The 18,464-nt window shown below is 30.6% G+C and overlaps 3 protein-coding genes across 3 annotated transcripts; 1 reads left to right on the top strand and 2 right to left on the bottom strand.

The window, feature by feature from the left end:
* The first annotated feature begins 1,313 nt into the window (after positions 1-1,313).
* On the top strand, positions 1,314-3,045 carry LOC108754683 (histidine triad nucleotide-binding protein 3-like). The gene is made up of 4 exons (XM_018497170.1): positions 1,314-1,452; positions 1,591-1,708; positions 2,634-2,830; positions 2,916-3,045. The coding sequence occupies exons 1-4, from the start codon at positions 1,372-1,374 to the stop codon at positions 2,964-2,966; spliced, it is 447 nt and encodes a 148-aa protein (XP_018352672.1). The 5' UTR covers positions 1,314-1,371; the 3' UTR covers positions 2,967-3,045.
* A 274-nt stretch (positions 3,046-3,319) lies between these two features.
* Positions 3,320-5,682, bottom strand: LOC108754648 (mitochondrial enolase superfamily member 1-like). Its single transcript, XM_018497112.1, has 6 exons — positions 5,414-5,682; positions 4,954-5,056; positions 4,722-4,837; positions 4,500-4,654; positions 3,829-4,412; positions 3,320-3,645 (listed from the first exon to the last, which is right to left on the bottom strand). Exons 1-6 carry the CDS (start codon positions 5,495-5,497, stop codon positions 3,344-3,346), a joined length of 1,344 nt encoding a protein of 447 aa, XP_018352614.1. The 5' UTR covers positions 5,498-5,682; the 3' UTR covers positions 3,320-3,343.
* Positions 5,683-10,616: 4,934 nt separating this feature from the next.
* Positions 10,617-13,460, bottom strand: LOC108754685 (glutamate receptor 1-like). The gene is made up of 4 exons (XM_018497173.1): positions 13,023-13,460; positions 12,323-12,646; positions 11,056-11,221; positions 10,617-10,846 (listed from the first exon to the last, which is right to left on the bottom strand). Exons 1-4 carry the CDS (start codon positions 13,458-13,460, stop codon positions 10,617-10,619), a joined length of 1,158 nt encoding a protein of 385 aa, XP_018352675.1.
* Positions 13,461-18,464: the final 5,004 nt, after the last annotated feature.

Genomic DNA, 18,464 nt, shown 5'->3' with positions numbered 1-18,464 from the left:
AGATATATCATCCGTCGTGGATTAATGCGACATCCGGAGCGATTCGTAGCACGTCAATTTCCCTGTAAAATCGTCGAGCGAATGCCGAAGTGGTAGCTAACAACCGCGTCGCCCGGCAATTTCCCCCACTCCTCGCTGTTCGCGCGGGAAAACCGAGCGGGAGCGTGCCTCCCCTTCCTCTCGCCGTTCACTTCACGCCGTTTGACTACCCAACTATTGCGTTAAAAAATATTCACATATTTATTTAATTATTCATATTTTACATAATTTTAACAAATGGGTATTGTACATTTCGCGCTTTGGCATCACTAGTTTAATCCTTTAAACGTTATTGGTAACTATTCGCGTCTGAAATATTTTTGATGTTCCAACGGTACATTATGTCTCAATTTTCATTATACTTTTAAATGATTTATACTTAACAAAAGTTGATAATATTTTATACATCTTTTATATAAAGATACGTGCAATTTTTCTTAATAATTTGCGAAACAATTTACCCTCAGCTTTGATTAAAAGTATTAAATATCTTATTAATCATACGAGTAATTTAATTTTTCAGCTAAAAAATTAATTTATGACACTACTATTGCTGCAATAAATTATTCTCTCTTTCAAAAATTCTTTAAACTCTTACGTATAATGCCGATCATGGTTCGATAAAATAACTGTTACGACTTACTTAAAATAAAAAATATAATATAAGTTTCAGAAGTTTATTTAAAGTAGAAAATCGTAGGAATCGATAAAAAACTGATATTTATTTAAAATAAAAAATAAAAAATTTTAAACATATTTGGAAAACTTAATTATTTAAAACACTAAATAAGAAATAAGTCAGAAGTGTAGTTATTTAAAATAGTAAATACAAAATAATTTTTTTATGTTTTTTATTTAAAATATATAACTTTATTTAACCCTTAATACACTCTTTAGTTTTGGATACCCTTACTATACATATTGGATCATTCGTGTTCTGGATTAATTTTCATCACTTTTACAAGTGTATAAAAATTATTAAACGATTTTTACGTATATTTTCATCTTTAGAAAGTATATGTAAAGTTGTATTTATAACATTGTATATACTTCTTATGATAATAAATCAGGTGTTCCTGAAAGTAAATCGTTAAAATCGCTGAAATAAATCTATCAAATTAATAAAAATTTCAACGATTTTGGCGATTTATTTCCAACAGGAGCACTGAAAAAAAAATAGATATTGCTGTGTAGTTTACATCCACTTCTTCAGAGAGCAGTAGTGCGCGGGGGGCATTTTTGTGGTTACTCTAAAGTAAGTGCTTGGGCTTCCAGGATAAGTTGTCATTAGGTATCGTTAAATTAATTATCGTCGAAATTAATTAAATCTCAATGGCTCAAATGCAGCAACTGCCAAATTGTATCTTTTGTAAAATTATTAGAAACGAGGAATCTGGTGAAAAAATTTACGAGGTACTAGACTAACCTCCAAATTATTTGTATTTGACAGATAAAATTTGTACATATGCATCTAAATGTATCTAATATATGTATAAATGTGCAAGTGTATATAACGTGCATAAATTTTTTAAACATATATTTTTTGACTAGGATGAGGATGTCACATGCATTAAAGACATTAATCCAGTGTCTACACATCATTATTTGATAATACCGAATAAACATATACGCAATGCAAAAACACTTCAACCTGAAGATTCTGAACTTTGTAAGTATCACAGATTTATCTCTCTTAATGTATTCTTGCTATGCTGGAAATTGTATGGCCTGCTGGCTATGCTGCTAATTGGTCTGTTAGATTTTCCTGTTATAGGCCAAGTATTATTTTTTTTTTGCATGATTTTGTGCTGGCTCATTATGAAAGTCAATCAATGTGCAGTTTTAGGTCATATGATCAAAATATTCTCTTTGTAATTAAGGGCCAGCACTTTATACTTTTACGACAATATACCATAGTAGCAACTACTCTATGGCTAATGTTTTTTGTCAATTCTTATATTTGAGATTATTTTAAGTACACTTTTAACTCTTTAAGTGCACTATGGATCTTTCAAGGAACAATGAAAGTTTCTCTCTGTATTTTGTTACGTAAAAAAAAACATTTAGAATATAAAATAGAGATGTAAAACAATAAAAAAAGTTTTTTTACAACTGTTTTAGTAGAAGAAAATTGATACTGACATCAAAGAGAGACCCACAGTGCAGACGGCGATAGTGAAAAACAATGATGCACACAGAACTAAGCTGTCATAAGCTAATCAGAGGGCTATATATTAGCATCTTATAACATTACTTAAGATGGTCTTAAAATAAGAATTAACAAATTATGAATACCATTCTATGTTTGTTTATTTGGATAAATATCTTCTGTCATACAAAATAGCTGCTCAGTTAGCATGAAAACTCGCACCGTCTAAAGTCATTCAAATTAGCAACACGGCCAATAGCACTACCAATGTCGCTGCCAACATGACAGTAAGCACACAATTCCAGCTAGTAATCTTGAAGCTAGTAATTAATTTAAAAAAGATTCTTGTGCTGCAAGCTTTATTCCTGTTCTAATATATGTTTTTTCCAATTTGGCAATTGATTATTGATCTTTCTGTTATTCTTTGATTACATCTGAATTTCAGTCAACAAGATTGTTGCTACAGTAGACATTATCTCCGAAAAGATGAATCTTGATCCTGCATCCACGCGAACAGGGTTTCATTGGCCACCATTTAATACCGTTCATCATTTACATTTACATGTTATTTCGCCAATAGAGAAAATGAGTGGCATAAGAAAGCTGATGTTTCCCAATCCCAATAACTATTGGTTTGTGAGCGTAAGTATAAAAATTATAAAGCTTATTAGATAAATACTGTGAAAGATAAATTTTTGTAATACGTATTACTATTCTTTTTTTGCAGACAGACTATGTGAAATCTCGCTTAGAAAATAGTAAAAATAGAACATTATAGTTTTACTTTGTTATTTGCCTTCTTGGTGAATTAGATATTAAAATTTTGTGCAATTTATCACGGAACGTTGGATGGTGATTGCGGGTAAAAATATTTATTATATATTAAATATAACAATTATTATTATATGTTTATTGAGGATTAAGAGAGATAATATTACAGTTTCGTATTACATTAAATCATATATATCTTATATACATGTATCTTGCATAATGTATGTATATATATATATATATTTTTTTTTTTTATTGTTGCATTTAATTGGTTAATCTTAATATATGTGTATATATTTTATTATACTTAAAAATGCATAAGCAGTATTATATAAATTTTTATAAAACAAATTATTGATACATATAAATTTTTCGTAAAAACGTTTAATCATGTTTTTCCTCAACTTCTTTTTCTTCAGTAATCTTGTTTCTCCAATAATTACCCTCTGGATAAGCATACTCTATGATGCTCTCTTTCTTAAGTTTAGTCGAGTATCCGGGACTCGTAGGTGGCATGTAACATGCGTTTTTAATTTGAACAGGATTCTCAAAGTGTTCGTGCTGTTGATCCACAAATTCAATCACTCGATTTTCAGTGGTCTGACTTAAGCAAATATAGTCCCACATTTGGAGATGCTGAACCATCTCGCACAAACCTATTCCACCAGCATGCGGACAAACTGGTGCTGTAAATAAAAATTTCCATCTTACATTCTGTTTTCCTTTAACGAGTAAAAATCAATTATAGATTCGTTAAGAATTAGTTCCTTGAAATGTTGAAGAAATAAAGATTGAGATCTGAAACTTATCTACTCTCTCTAATCTTAACCAAGTCTAAAGATTTAATTTATTGGTTATAATATACTTACTTTTAGTTATGTATGCCATCAAATAAACAGCCAGGATCTCGTTAATCCCACCAATCCTTGCCGAATCAACCTGACAATAACTGATTGCGTGGTATCTCAGAAACTGCTTGAACATAACGCGATTTGCACACATTTCGCCAGTTGCCACTCCAATACCATACGGCTTTAACTTCTTCAGTATCTCAGCATGTCCATTAACATCGTCGGGAGACGTCGGCTCCTCTATCCAAGTAGGTTTAAATTGTGCCAGTTTCTGCATCCACTCGATCGCTTCGTTCACATCCCACACCTGATTCGCGTCCAGCATCAATTTGTTTTTGTAGCCGATCGCTTTGCGTATCACTTCGCATCTTCTAATATCATCTTGCAGATTATTGCCTACTTTAATCTTAAATGCTGTATAACCAAGGTCGAGAAATTTTTTACAAAGATCCTCAAGCTGCTGATCACTATAGCCCAGCCATCCGACCTGAGTGGTGTATGCGGGATATCCATTCTTCAACAATTTCTCTTCTTGCTTCTGCTTATGTTCCATTTTCTCCTCGAGTATTATTCTCGCGTTATGCTCATCTACTATGTCTCTACTGTATAGAAATATACGAGTATACACAGAATTTATCATGAGAGTAAATGTCACTCTATACTTCGGTTTACAGAAAATTTTGGCTTACATGTATCTGAAATCTATAACAGATATGAGCTCCTTGGGTGTCATGTCCGAAAGAAGTTTCCAGATAGGTTTTTTCTCAATACGGGCCCATAAATCCCATAGTGCATTTATAATAGCCGCTGTAGCTAGATGTATCACGCCTTTCTCCGGGCCGATCTAAAATATCTCGATTATATCTCGATAATCTTCATATTTTAATTACTGTGTTTTTATTATACATTACCCATCTCAATTGCGAGTCACTCGTTAAACGTCTCCAAAATTTCGCAAAATCATTGTAAATCCATTCTAATTTTCGAAGTTTTACAATCGTGGCTAGAGACTTACATGCTTGCATAACTGTCGAAATTATTGTTTAAGTAAAAGCGTATGTATTTAAAATATTATTAATGTACACACACACACACACACACACACACACACACACACATCTCAATATATGTATATTGTAATACCGATTTCAGTTCCTCTTCCCAAGGTGAACGTAAGACCATATCCTTCGTGCCCGGTATTTGTTTTAATCGTTACGTACACGCAAGAATAATCAGGATCGGTATGCTGTTGTTATAAATAAAGACTAAGTATTGATATAATTGAAATTAAATATAATTGGACAATAAATAAAGATCGAAAATTATTAATTAATTTAACGTGCAATCGAAAACATTATTCTAAGTAAATGATTATTAATATATTGCTTATTATTATTAATGTTATTATTTACTATTAATGAAAATTAATATTTATTTTATTAATTTACGTAATAACGATTATTTATAACGACTATTAGCGTAAATTAATATGCGTGAGTAATGCTTAGCGTATTAATATGGATATATTTACGAATATTCTCTTTCTGATTTATCAAAATAATGAACTAATAGCGAACATATCAAATTTTTTAATAATGCGTACCATTGCGTCACTTCCATCTCGATTTAACGATGTCGGAAATCTTATATCCTGTACATCGACAGCGATGATTTTGGCGTTTAACATTTTTCTAAATGTACTGAGTACTTTTAAAACGACAGTATGACAACACGAAACTGACTGAACAATATTCGAAGTTATGTCCTAAAGAAGCGATATAAACATATCGCTTGCCTCTTATCATCTTACGTAAATATTTGTGTCGTTAAATCACGACGTAAGTTAAATCACGAGATATTACATATCAATATCTGAAGACGATAATGAAAAAAGTTATTTTCCACATAAAGTGGAAAAATCTAGCTTACACTTTGTTGCAGTTGTTGCAAATAATGACATGCAGATAATTAATTGGACATACAATATTTAAACGTTAATATTGTAATATCATTCTTTTGAGAGTTCCACAAATATTTTCATCTGGCGCGAGAGAGAAAGAGATTTGCAGGTTATTTCTGTGTGTCTTATTGACACATCGTTAAATACTAACATTTCGTGAACATTGCAGACATTATAATTATTAACATTTAAATTTAACAATAGACAAGCAGAACACAAATCATCATAACGTCAAAATGACTTCAAATGATTACTAAAAGTCAATCAATTATGATTCATTTAATGTCATTTAAATTAATATTTGGATCAAGCAGAAAACAAATTAACGATTTTTGAATAACTAGAAAATATTAGTAAAAAGATGTCAAAAAATTATTGAAATTATAAATTCCAGAATGTTATACTACTTTTCTTTATCACGTTCCGTAATTATTATACATATATGTACGTCGGTTCATTTTTATAGTTTCGATCAAGGCTGTTATCTTGCACGTTTACATTGCTCAAAACATTTCAGAAGAAAAATATTTGTCCGTTTCAATATAGATTAATGTTAATCTCAGTTTATCTATACTTTTTATCTTTTTTTAATTTTTAAATCTAAAAAAAGATAAAAAATTGATTGAACTAATATTAAAAAATTAAACTACATTGATAGAAACAGGCATTAGTGTAGAATTTATCCTATATATTTTGATATTAAAAGAAAATCTAAAAATGGCTTATTTTTTACATAATTACAACTTAACGATCGGTAAAACTAAAACAATTTACAAGTGTAATTATGATTCAATATTTGTTTGAAAGTTCGCGAAAACTTTTTTCACTAGCTGATTGATGTGTAATATGAGAAATGATAGTTGGAAATTGTTCCCGGTACTTAACGTAATTTTCAAACCGCACGAAAACGACACATAATGTGCGATAATATCTGTGGATATATGATCGTTGATTAGTCAGAAATCATTGTTAATATCTGTTTCTTTTTAACGGATGTTTAACACGAAGGAGGGTAACGCGATTCAATCTCACTATCATATATTTCATTTCGCAATGTACAAGTTTAAATTAAGATCTTGAATAAATGAGTACTGTGTAAAAAAAAATAAAAATCTATTTCGTACAATTGTACGATAAATAATTAACGATGAATTCAAAGCGAGAAATTATTTATCGTCGAAATTAAAACAAATATGAGACTAGAGAGAAGCATAACGAAATTGTCGATATTTTAATTCTAAAATCTTATTAAAGATAACATAACGAATTGCGGAATTTTTTAAAAAGCGTGACTATTGCTGCTTAAAGATTAAAGAAAGAAATGAGGATACTGTGATTTTCTCAAGAGTGCGAACACACTGAAGAGCGGTTATTATAAACGGGGATTATCGACTTCGAGAATGTAGAAATGGGCGCAAAGAGTGTCACTGCCAGATGATGTGCGACAGCATTATTACAAATTATATAGAGATATATGTGACGATATGACTTTTTTATCGGTAAAAATCATCGATTAGACTGATGAATTATTCATCGTCGTTAAACTCCTCGCATGATGCATAAAAGTAGACAAGAAGTGCGTTCCGAATTGCGCATGAAATGCATGGACTGCACTACTGTTGCGCAGCGCTTTGAAATCGTTCAATTTTGTCAATGTGCGCATGAAAGGCTTTATACAGGGTCTATAGAAGTCGTAGCGGTCGTAAGGTCTTAAGTCGTAGAAAATTAACTAATCACAGTCGAATATGAGAAGAATAATCGATTATGCATGATTGATCAATTTCCTAAGACTTAATACCCTACGATAGATACGATTTCTATTGTAGACTCCATGTTATACGGGAACATTTGCTTCATATAAAAGCTGTGCAATCTGTACTTAAAAATAGTAATCCACAGATTAATAATTTACATGGAGAAATAACGTAGAATTTTAAAAATTGGACTCGTTTCCACCAATGTAGATTAACTTTAATCTCGGTTCAACTTACTCTTCGTCTTTTTCTAGTTCTAAAAATTAGAAAAAGACGAAGAGTAAGTTGAACCGAGATTAAAGTTAATCTACGTTGGTGGAAATGGGCATTAGATGTCTAATTAAAACGTAATTGTAATACGAAAATTTATTTGTATGTGTGTGGCGTGCGTGAGTGAGATATTGATGTAGTGATATGTCAATGACACGTAAATCGTCTATGTGTAAGTGCTATATTTTCAATATAGCTAATCGTCTTTAAGATACTCTTAAAGACATTTTTTTAAAAAGACGTCTAAAAGACCTTTAAAACTTATGTCTCGATTTCGGACTTTTTGTTATCTGGCGTTAATTTTCAGCTCGATATGCATATAACGATCAATGCAAACGCGTGCACATCCCGTAAAAGAAATGTGACGCTGAGCAGAAAAAGATATCGTCTTGATAAATCTCGACAATTTGATGTATTATTTATTTTATCTGTAAAGCGGATATTTTGAACAATTTTAATAACAAAAATAATTTTTAATAAGCATGTAAAGGAATGCTTAAAGTAAAATATAGCTTTAGAAAGCTTCTATTATTTTCTTTCGTGAGAAAGATGTCTTAATTTTTATTTTAGTTCAGTGTTAGCACATCATAAATTTAACTCATAATAGAATAATTTTAATTTAGAGACACGATAATGTGTCTCGGCGATGAGTCAAGCGCAGCGACATAATCGTATACGCCATTTACATTGTAATCATATTATCATCAAATCTAAATAAAATACAAAAATATTAATATCTATTTAAATATATTACGAGTAAAAGGACGCAACGTGTATCAAGATCAAAATTATCGGAGCGGAGTCCCCCTAATTTAAACTTTTACCGGAAAAACTTTAAATAATAATCAACTGTGACAAATTTACAAGCACACACAAACACGCATACATACACGCATAAAAAAAAATTTTTACTTATACAGAAAGAAAGATGATGAAGAAATTCTCTCGTTAAAAAGATCTCTTGATATTTAGTGAATTAAATTGTGATTAAGTTTTATCTCAATTATTATATTTCTTGACAAATAGCTTTCTGGAAGAAAATACTCTTGATTGAAATTTCTTTCTCGATCGATAATGAATTTTCTCTATAATCATTATCATGATGCTTATAATAAAACCTCCGCAGAGAATTGCCAAAATTGGGACGATGTTAAACAAATAAACTGGCTTGTAAATCTTGTTTTCAGCCAACTGTGGCGAATATGTTTCCCTCAGACGCATTATCATACCATTGTCCAAAAATTTCTGCAAACTAATATACGCGATATTTTTATAATCTAAAGGAAAGATTATAAATACAAAAAGGAAGTTTTTCGCGATATATATACCCACTGATAATTTATCACGCCTGTGTACGGATTATTCTTGGAGAGGACCATTGCTAAATTGTCTATTCTCTCGGTAGTAATACTCGACAACTTACAGGGTATCTCCTTTTCTACGCTTTTCTTTCGAGCACTCAGCACCATAAAGGCAATATTTTTCTCATTACATACCTGAACAAGCAGCAGATAATTGATTCAATAAAAAACTTTTCAAGCACGAATACGCTTAAATAATTATATTAATTAGAAGAAGAAAGTAATTTCATAGAAATAAAAGATAATAAACATATAAAAATATATTATTAAAATTGATTCGTATTACATTCGTCTTGATGTCTCACGAAAAAATATAGATTATCGGTCGTACTTGCATGAAGCCTTCTTCTAGATTTCTCGGCAATTCCGATTCGTCCTTCATTAATTTCATCAGCTTTACATAGAAAAGTTTTGCCTCGTGCTGCGCCTGAAACTGTGACGAAAACATCTTGTAATATATTAATCATTTATTGCTCCATATATTAACATAATGAAACCACGGTAGATATTATGTGACCGTACTCAGATACCCAAGTCCGCAGAATTTGAACAGTCTATTATATGATTTCTGATGCTAGAAAAGCAACAAATTTCAAACAGAAACTGCTCCGTAAAAATGCAAAATGTTAGCAGAATGTCGGCAGATTGGCACAACAGATTTAAAGAGAAAATTAGCAGACTGACCTCAATTAATGTCGCATTCTGATTCCGTTCTGACGGTAGCACATGAGATAACATTCTATGTCAACAGATTTGCAGTAGAAATCAAGCAGAATCTGTTGACTCTGATAGGTTGACAGCAGAAACTAAGCAGGAATTGCGCAACACTATTTGATTTGATTGACGACAGATTGACGGTAGAAATCGGATAGATCTTGCTGTTTTGTAGGTATTAAAATTGTAATGTTATTACTTTGAAAAATGTCTTAAAATGATGATGAATTTTATTACATTTTTTTCTATTTTGAAGAAATAATTTTAAATAATTTTATTGAGAAATGAAATATAATTTACGTGTTATTAAAGCTTAAATATACAAATAAATACATATACAACATGTTTTATTATATATGCTATTAACAGAACAGAATCTGCTCGATTTCAGCTACTAATTTGCTGTCAAATTCTCTCAGCAGATTCTAAGATTCTGCTTGGTTTCTGCTGCCAATCTGCTGGCATAGAATGTCAACAAGCATTCTGTTTGATTTTTGCTATCAATCTGTTGATATAGAATGTTTAACAGATACTATTGATATAAGAACAGGAGCAGAATGCGACATTAATTGGGGTCAATCTGCTAACATCTTCTGATCAAATCTGTTATCAATCTATCGACATTTTGCTAACATTTTGGTATCTGGGTAATTTCATATTACCGAATGCAATAGTCTGACATAATTTCAATCGCTCAAAACGTGTACTGAGCCACTTAAAAGTGAATGTCGGATCGCAATTCTTTGATCACTGAGTAGTAGAACTTACGGTAACTACTTCGTAGTCAGCAGTACCACGTAGCATGATTAATTTATAGGTACCATCGTTGATAAATTCTTCTAGCGTTTGAAAAGGCAGAACGCGAGTACACACCGTCAGAAAGCAAATTAACGCTGCTGAATAGTGAGCCATTATTAGCATCGCCGTCAAAAATATCGTAATATACGCGACGCGCAGCGATAAATTTTTCGGAAACTCTAGAGGAAAAAGTTTAATTAAAACTCCAATCAACTTTCAAAAAAGGAGAAAATAGAGTCCAACATCAAATTTAACTTTTAACTTAATTAAAATTTAATTTATCTTATCCTCTTTCAGGAAAACGAAATCATATATTTTATGAATATTTTATACAATCAAATATTTAATTTAGTTACTTTGAAAGTTGTTGTAAATTTTATATTAATACCTATAAGCGCTTGCTGGCAAAAGATACCCCAAATGCAGATGAAATTCTCAGAGATCAGATCCATGGCGCTCCGTGATTGATCACGGTACGATTTCATAAAGAATAAGAGTAACGGCACGGTCGCTATCAGTATGATAATTGTAGCCCACGTACGCAAATTGAAAGTCTGTCGTGATTGTACAAGTTTAAAAAAATTAGTTATTTTAAAATAACTAATTCAAATCAAATTTGATTTAAAAAGTTGTTTCGACACATTGATGAAAATTGACAAAATCATACCAAGATATTTTATGTTATAAGTACTTCTCATTTTATACTAATTTGCACGCAAATTAGTATTGGAAATTGTAGCTTGATATTTAAAATAGCAAGATAAGATATTACTTTATATTGTATATGTAACCTTTTGCCAAGAACAAATTAATTTATTTGTCTTTTTTACAACATGGTGAAAGTTATAAAGATGCGCGAACTATTTGAATACGAATTGAATCGAATCGAATTAAATAACATTCAATTCGATTCGAATTTGAATCACTATGATTCGTATACGAACTATTCAAAACTTTTAAATTTGTGGCCGATATATTCACATAATCGATTCTTATTTTAAAACTATATTTAAAACTCAAGTAACTCAAGTCTTAAGATGCTAATGCGGCTCGATCTCTTATTAATTTAAGATAACATCTTAAGACTGAACTTAAGACATTCTCATACATATAAGAATCAATCATAAATATCGATGTTTAAATATAAGAATATCAAATATATACGTACATGATTGATAATCTTATTTTATATTTACATACATATACATATACATACACTATAGGTGGTGGCCAATTATATTATAAATATAAAAAATTATAATATAAATATTCTGATGAATATTTGCTTACTTTTGCAATTTTCACCTCATTTTAATTAACTTTTAAACTCGATTCGGTTCGATTTATATTTGAAAAACATTGGATTCAGTTCGATTCGGAATCAAAAAATCTGGATTCGCACATCCCTATGTAAAGAGTAATTTAAACAATGGTCTTGTATCTATTAGTATACGAAATTTCTATATTTATATTCATCGCATATTTTTATTTATCATTGTTTATATAGTAATAAGAAAAAAATTAAAATACGATTTAAATGACCAATAAGTATACCGCGATATGTCTTAAGCAACTCTCATCTATTATTTTCGAAGCAACAATAACAAGATAAAGCTAAATCCATTATTTGAACGTTAATCAATCCTATATATTACCTGAAAATAGCCGATCCATTTGACGCCACATATTCCCGGTTCCTTGATATACAGATTGATTCTAGATACGATTAAAGGCAGTGTGAAATCGACATAACGCTTTCGAAGACTCGTCAATGACATGTCGGCGACAGCGAAATCCGCTCGACCCGATACAATCTTGCCCATCACTCCAGACCAGATGAGAGTTTGTCGATTCTGTACACCGTGTTCGTTTATTTGCGAGACAATCTTCACGGTGAAGTTGAGAGAACTCGTGAGCTCCTCCAACACTTTTCCGTACATAGTAGCCACCTGATTCCCATCAATCGTCGAAAATAAACTCTGCATTCGTTTAATACCGATTAATTGAACAGAAAATGTTTCACAATTATTTCTATAAAGGTAAGAATTGTAGAATTATGTTAATATCGTTAATTAATATCGTCAAAATTTTCTTAATGGTATTGGCTGATATTAACTATTTTTGGATGATTATGTTACTATTATTTGACTAATACTTTTAGCTGATATTATATAGACAAAACATTCTTAAGTATAACGACAAACGCAAGATATCTCTTTCTTTATCGCATATATTTCTTTTCTTCTTTATAGAGAATTAAATAAACGTAATGAATCCTTTGTTATGTCTACCAAGCTGTGCTACTAGGATATTAACATACATATAGAAAAAAGCACATTGAATTTTATCGAGCACCTTGGCCGCGACCGCTCGTAGGACAACTCCTTCCATGTCTTTCCTCCGTTCGTAGAGAGACAGATTCGTCAGAGGAATGAATCCTTTATCGTCTCTCCATTCCGCCAGGTCGAAGATTTTGATGACATCGCCCTTGACGGAATACCATTCCCGCAAGATCGTCTCGTTGTTACACAATACTAACATCTGCGTGTCGAACGTTAGATTAAAGGGATTACCGATCGGTTCACGGCAGTGGTCATAGGTGCTGTTGTCGGAGGTGTAGAGAAACAGAATGAACCACACCGGAAAAGACATGGGATAGGCCTTAACGGCATCCGCAAACTCCAGGTACGCCTCAAAGTCGGGTACAATGACGACGGTAATAGGCTGAGTTACTTGATGGTAGTATTTAAGCGCGGTTCTCCATAACTTTTTAAAGTGTACGTCCGCAGTCATTATGTATCGTCGGCTCAGCAAGCGAGTGCTCGTATGTATCAAATGCGTGATTCGCAAATCTATAGCGAGAATTTTGTAAAATCAGCTCAACAAGCTTAGATGTATTTAAGAAACTCAAATTCTTAAAAAAAAAAAAAATCCTAATTATTTAAACGAAGTAGAAATGCTTTGGTGACTTCGTCTTCCTCTATTACTTTTATCTGCAGACTGCACAATTTTATAAATTTATGCCATTTATGGCATAGAAAGAAAAGATAAAAAAATCTTTTAGAGTCGTGCAAGAATAACTGCACTATTAATCGCGATGATCGACGTTGCAACGATTATTGACTAAACATTTGTTCAGTTAAAATAACGTTTACTGTCAAGATGACTGACGCCATCAAAAGTTTCTTAAATGCTTATGAAAAAATAAATGCTTAATGTCAAATTTTAAATAATATAAATGGATAGATAACAATAAAAAAATACATGTTATTTAACATAGTATCCATTAGGATACACTATAGTCTTACATTTAATCATATGCGATATTTTTTATTATATATTTATAATAACAATAATAATTCTGTAGCGTAATTCTATTGTCTTGGACAAAATTCGCTAAGGCAACACATGTTACCATTCATAAATAATGCTGTAGTAACAGCATACAATCTAATTATAAATAATCTTATTAATTCACACAGTGTCACATACATAACACCATACACATGCAGACAGTTACAATTCCAGACAGCACAAATATTTATAATAAATATTCATATATATTTATTTCTATTTACTTTTTGAAAATAATATCTAATATTTTATACATAAAAATTTTATACTTAATTTTCAATAATATAGGTTTAGCTTTGTATGTCTTGGGCATAAATTCTGTCGGCTGAAAATGCCATATCTCTCAAATAGAATATACAAGATATCAAGCTGAGCAAAGAATATAAAAGCTAAGCACTTGTATTTTGCTATACTTCATTTTTTACTGTCTATCTACATTTATGTATCACCCAATAACCATTAAGCCTTTTGCAATTCCTACAGTGCAATCATTTTATGTGAGTTATGATATATGATTGCGCTATTTACTACATTAACAAATCGATTCAACTGACAGTAATTTTATTAATACAAACAGTAAAAAACTGAAATCATAACAAAGTACTAATGTAATATAAAAGCATATAACAGAGTGGTTGCGTGCACATTACCCCACTTCTATTTTTTTCTGGCTCCTGTGGCATAAATCCTCGCGCGGCGTAAATATTTATACATTTATATATTTAATAATTTATATATTAGGCGGCGAATTACCTTAAATTTTGTGTGCAGTCTGGGATTAATGAAACATATAATTATTTTATTAATACAAGAGTATGGCATGATACACATATACTGAATTAACAAGATTATCTTCAATTTATTTTCATTTAAACTATATAATGCTGTTAATTAGGAATGGGCAATATGCATATCGATACACTCAAAATCGTTTGGAAATTGTCCTTCAAGTGAAAAAGAAAAGATTTTTTTTAATAAAAAAAATCAGTTTAAAAATAGTCTTAAAAATAATTTTTAAACGATAACTTACAAAATTTCCGAGAAGAAATTGTCTTTGAGGCTATTTCAAACGAATCTTTGTGTAAAAAAAACGTTCCTTTTTCATCTGAAAGACAATTTCCAAACAATTTTTGGTGTATTGATACGCGCCCATCTCTATATATTCTAGTAATAATAATACTATCGCTTTTGAAAGATACTTTAATATAAACTGACCCCCATAATCTCCATACATGTCTCCAGGATGAACAAAAATAACGGATGCTGCGGAGTAAAATTTTCGGACATCCAATATCAAATCGACGAAGACGTCCGCATTGAGACGAATCCCTGTTGAAATTCCGAGAAGAACGAAAAGTAGCATCGACGAACAGAGCGGTAATCTCATTTTGTTGCCGTTAGAGAATCGGTTGAGAATTTACCACGCGATAGATCGGAAAGACTATAACTAAACGACTAAAATTTCCGCCAAGCAGAACAAACGTGTCTCCCTGTCAAGTAACGCGGGGAGTAAATGCAGGGACGTAGGTGCATATAAAATACTTCAAATGATATAGATTTACGTCATGGAAAGAACATTTATAGAAGTATGAAAAAATTTAGCTAGATACACAGATCTGAAACTAATATTGTTGTTTCTATTAAAATAATTAAGAAGCGATCAAACTTGTTAGAATGATCATAAATTTTTTTTGCAGCATTGCTCATACTTGAATTCCCATATAATTATTTTGATATAATCCAACAAAATTATTTTCAGATCTATATCTACTTAAAGTTTTAGATACTTCAACAAAGTCATTCTTTCGCGATGTGGAATAACTAATTGCGACCAATCAATCGAGCATGATTTCTTTCAATCGCCTTTTTTTATATCCTCTACATTAATAAGATGCATTAATAAGATACCCTCTTGAGAATATTAAATATTAATTATATTCATATTAAATAATTAATGCAATAAGAAGCAAAATCTGGAAATATACACAGTTAATTAAGCATGATGTAGCTATTAATGTCATGGTAAATAGAACGTCTTTATTTTCAAGTATATAATATTAAAAATATAGTTTAAGGAATGAACATGCTCGAAGATATTGAGGTAAATGCGATTAATTTTTAGATTAGATTTGTACTAACGAATCACTTACATAACGATGCAGAAGTAAATACGTAAACACTTGACTTTTACATCCTTTACCAATTGATGACAAATATTCAAAATATTAACATTCGTATCCAACCCTGTATATATCCACGCATACGGAAAGTGCACATTTCAATTTATAATGCGGCATCAGATGTATATACATACACCACGAGATAATACGAATGATTGATATTAGTATTAGAAAATTTCAAAATGGACATTCCAGACAGCACGCAATATTTATAAAATATTTACAAAATATAAGAGAAATATTAATATACTTATAAAATTAACGAACGACCGTGTAAATGAGAACATAAATATGATAGAGAACGATCAAAGATTTTAAATGTTTCAAATAATACGATATATATTCTTTGTTGAATCGAAATATTTAAGATATGATGTTTATATTTATATTTATCATAAATATTATGTAAAATATTTAGTCTATATTTTAATAATATTTCAAATAAATTTAAGCTTATATAAAATATATATGTAAGGATCAACGGAAAAATTAACGGAATCTATCGAGAATTAAAAGTTCTTCTTTTCCGTGAAGTGGAAGGAAAGGAAAGATTCAGATTAGTTGATTTTCTTATACGTTATGCGTTGTGCTTAAATGTTATGTGCCATAACATGCATTCTACAATAAGCAGTTAGTCATAAATCAGAAGTTAAAAGCTGAAAATTGACCATTCACGGTCGTTTACAAAATAAATGTTCTATTGAACGCAGCCATTGCAACTTTTATTATGGTACGTTACGTTGTGTTATGGATCCTTATTGTTAAATAATTCTTAGTCACAACAAGCAAACGGCGGAAAGATTAAGAAAAATATGCAATATAAGTGTCTAACAGTGTGACAAGATAGAAGAATGGTGACAAAGAAAGACCTAGGAGAATTTAATAGTCTAGAAGATGTTATACAAGAAGAAAAGAGATTGTTTATTGAAATACTGAACAGACGAACACGAGACATAATATTGAAAAGAATAGAAAGGATCAGAAAAATTAAGAAGATATTTCAAGAAACCATACCATTTACAGACAGACTTGAAACTCATTAGATGAGAAAATGGAATTAATAATACAAAAATATCAACAGAAAATGGACAAACTGTTATAGGACATAGAGAAACTGAAAAAAAACATATAATGAAAGCACCACAATACTAGACAAAGATGGAAAGCCGATAAGGAACTACGTAACTCTAACTATAAAAATAAAACACTTGATTAATAAAGACAAAATGAAGAAACATTAAAATTCTCTTAACGTTGCAAAATAATAAAATGATGATAAATAGCATTTTACGTAATGACATACCAGTCAAAATCCTGTCACATTTGACGCAAGAAGAGTTACGACAAAACGTAAAAGATAATTTTTAGACTAATCAATCTAAAGAAAGATTTTCTTATTTTGTTGTAATAATAAATAGAGCAATAGAAAACCAAGAAATTCAAGATCAACAAATTACAACAACGTAAGTAAGTCCAATATCTGATTCAATGGATTCAGTAAAATTTTGCATACAACATTATTATTAAAAAAACCCTCATTAGCCTTTAAATTTTAAGATAAGTACAGAAAAACGATCAAGAAAAGGACTGAGGGTACCCAAAGAATTAAAGAAGAAAAAAAAGAAACTTTTTCTAAACAGAAAAGGTAAACTTCCTTTCATAGAAGCTGACGTGTTGGATAAGAGTTGGACATTGCTACGTTATTACTTACTTTTAATTCACTCTCCGTTGTGGTCTCGTTTTCGGCATATGAAATTCTTTTTATGCGTAATCGATTTTCCTCTTCATTGATGTTCGTAACTTTCTGATTTTCTGATGATTCTCTTCTTTGAAGGTAAATTCGCCTATAGTAGTACGAGCCTAAACTAGGCGGATGAATACCTGAGGAGATTTTGACAAAAGACAAATGTCACAACAAGACTGATCTCAATTGGTTGTTTTATTTTTAGAGTATTAGAATTATAAAACGTCCATGATAAATTTATGTTGAAGATGAGAAATCTTATATTTATTTTTTATTTTATTGATTCTTATTATGAATATTATCGTATTGACATTAGTATTCTTGTTATTATTGAAAGTATTAAGTTAAAGTAGTTTTATATTTTATGCAAAAAAATCGATAATTAAAATATTACATTAAAGATAAGAAATACATGTATTTTGTAAAAAAAATGATTCTGTGATAAAAAAAACTGATAGATGATAATTTACCTATCTTAACCCTCTTAAAAGCCTAAAAATCAATCCAGAATAATATCAG

Source organism: Trachymyrmex septentrionalis, unplaced genomic scaffold (assembly GCF_001594115.1).
Source record: "Trachymyrmex septentrionalis isolate Tsep2-gDNA-1 unplaced genomic scaffold, Tsep1.0 scaffold80, whole genome shotgun sequence".
NCBI lineage: Eukaryota > Metazoa > Arthropoda > Insecta > Hymenoptera > Formicidae > Trachymyrmex > Trachymyrmex septentrionalis.
This window is presented reverse-complemented; position numbering and strand designations above follow the sequence as displayed.

Coding starts and splice junctions, on each gene's coding strand:
- LOC108754685 (XM_018497173.1), bottom strand. CDS start 13,460: ATGACTGCGGACGTACACTTTAAAAAGTTATGGAGAACCGCGCTTAAA. Junction 11,222..12,322: donor AATGGATCGGCTATTTTCAG/GTAATATATAGG, acceptor CAATCACGACAG/ACTTTCAATTTGCGTACGTG. Junction 10,847..11,055: donor TTGCCAGCAAGCGCTTATAG/GTATTAATATAA, acceptor TTTTTCCTCTAG/AGTTTCCGAAAAATTTATCG.
- LOC108754683 (XM_018497170.1), top strand. CDS start 1,372: ATGGCTCAAATGCAGCAACTGCCAAATTGTATCTTTTGTAAAATTATT. Junction 1,453..1,590: donor CTGGTGAAAAAATTTACGAG/GTACTAGACTAA, acceptor TTTTTTGACTAG/GATGAGGATGTCACATGCAT. Junction 2,831..2,915: donor ATAACTATTGGTTTGTGAGC/GTAAGTATAAAA, acceptor CTTTTTTTGCAG/ACAGACTATGTGAAATCTCG.
- LOC108754648 (XM_018497112.1), bottom strand. CDS start 5,497: ATGTTAAACGCCAAAATCATCGCTGTCGATGTACAGGATATAAGATTT. Junction 4,413..4,499: donor GTTATAGATTTCAGATACAT/GTAAGCCAAAAT, acceptor ATTTCTATACAG/TAGAGACATAGTAGATGAGC. Junction 3,646..3,828: donor GATGGCATACATAACTAAAA/GTAAGTATATTA, acceptor TTTTATTTACAG/CACCAGTTTGTCCGCATGCT.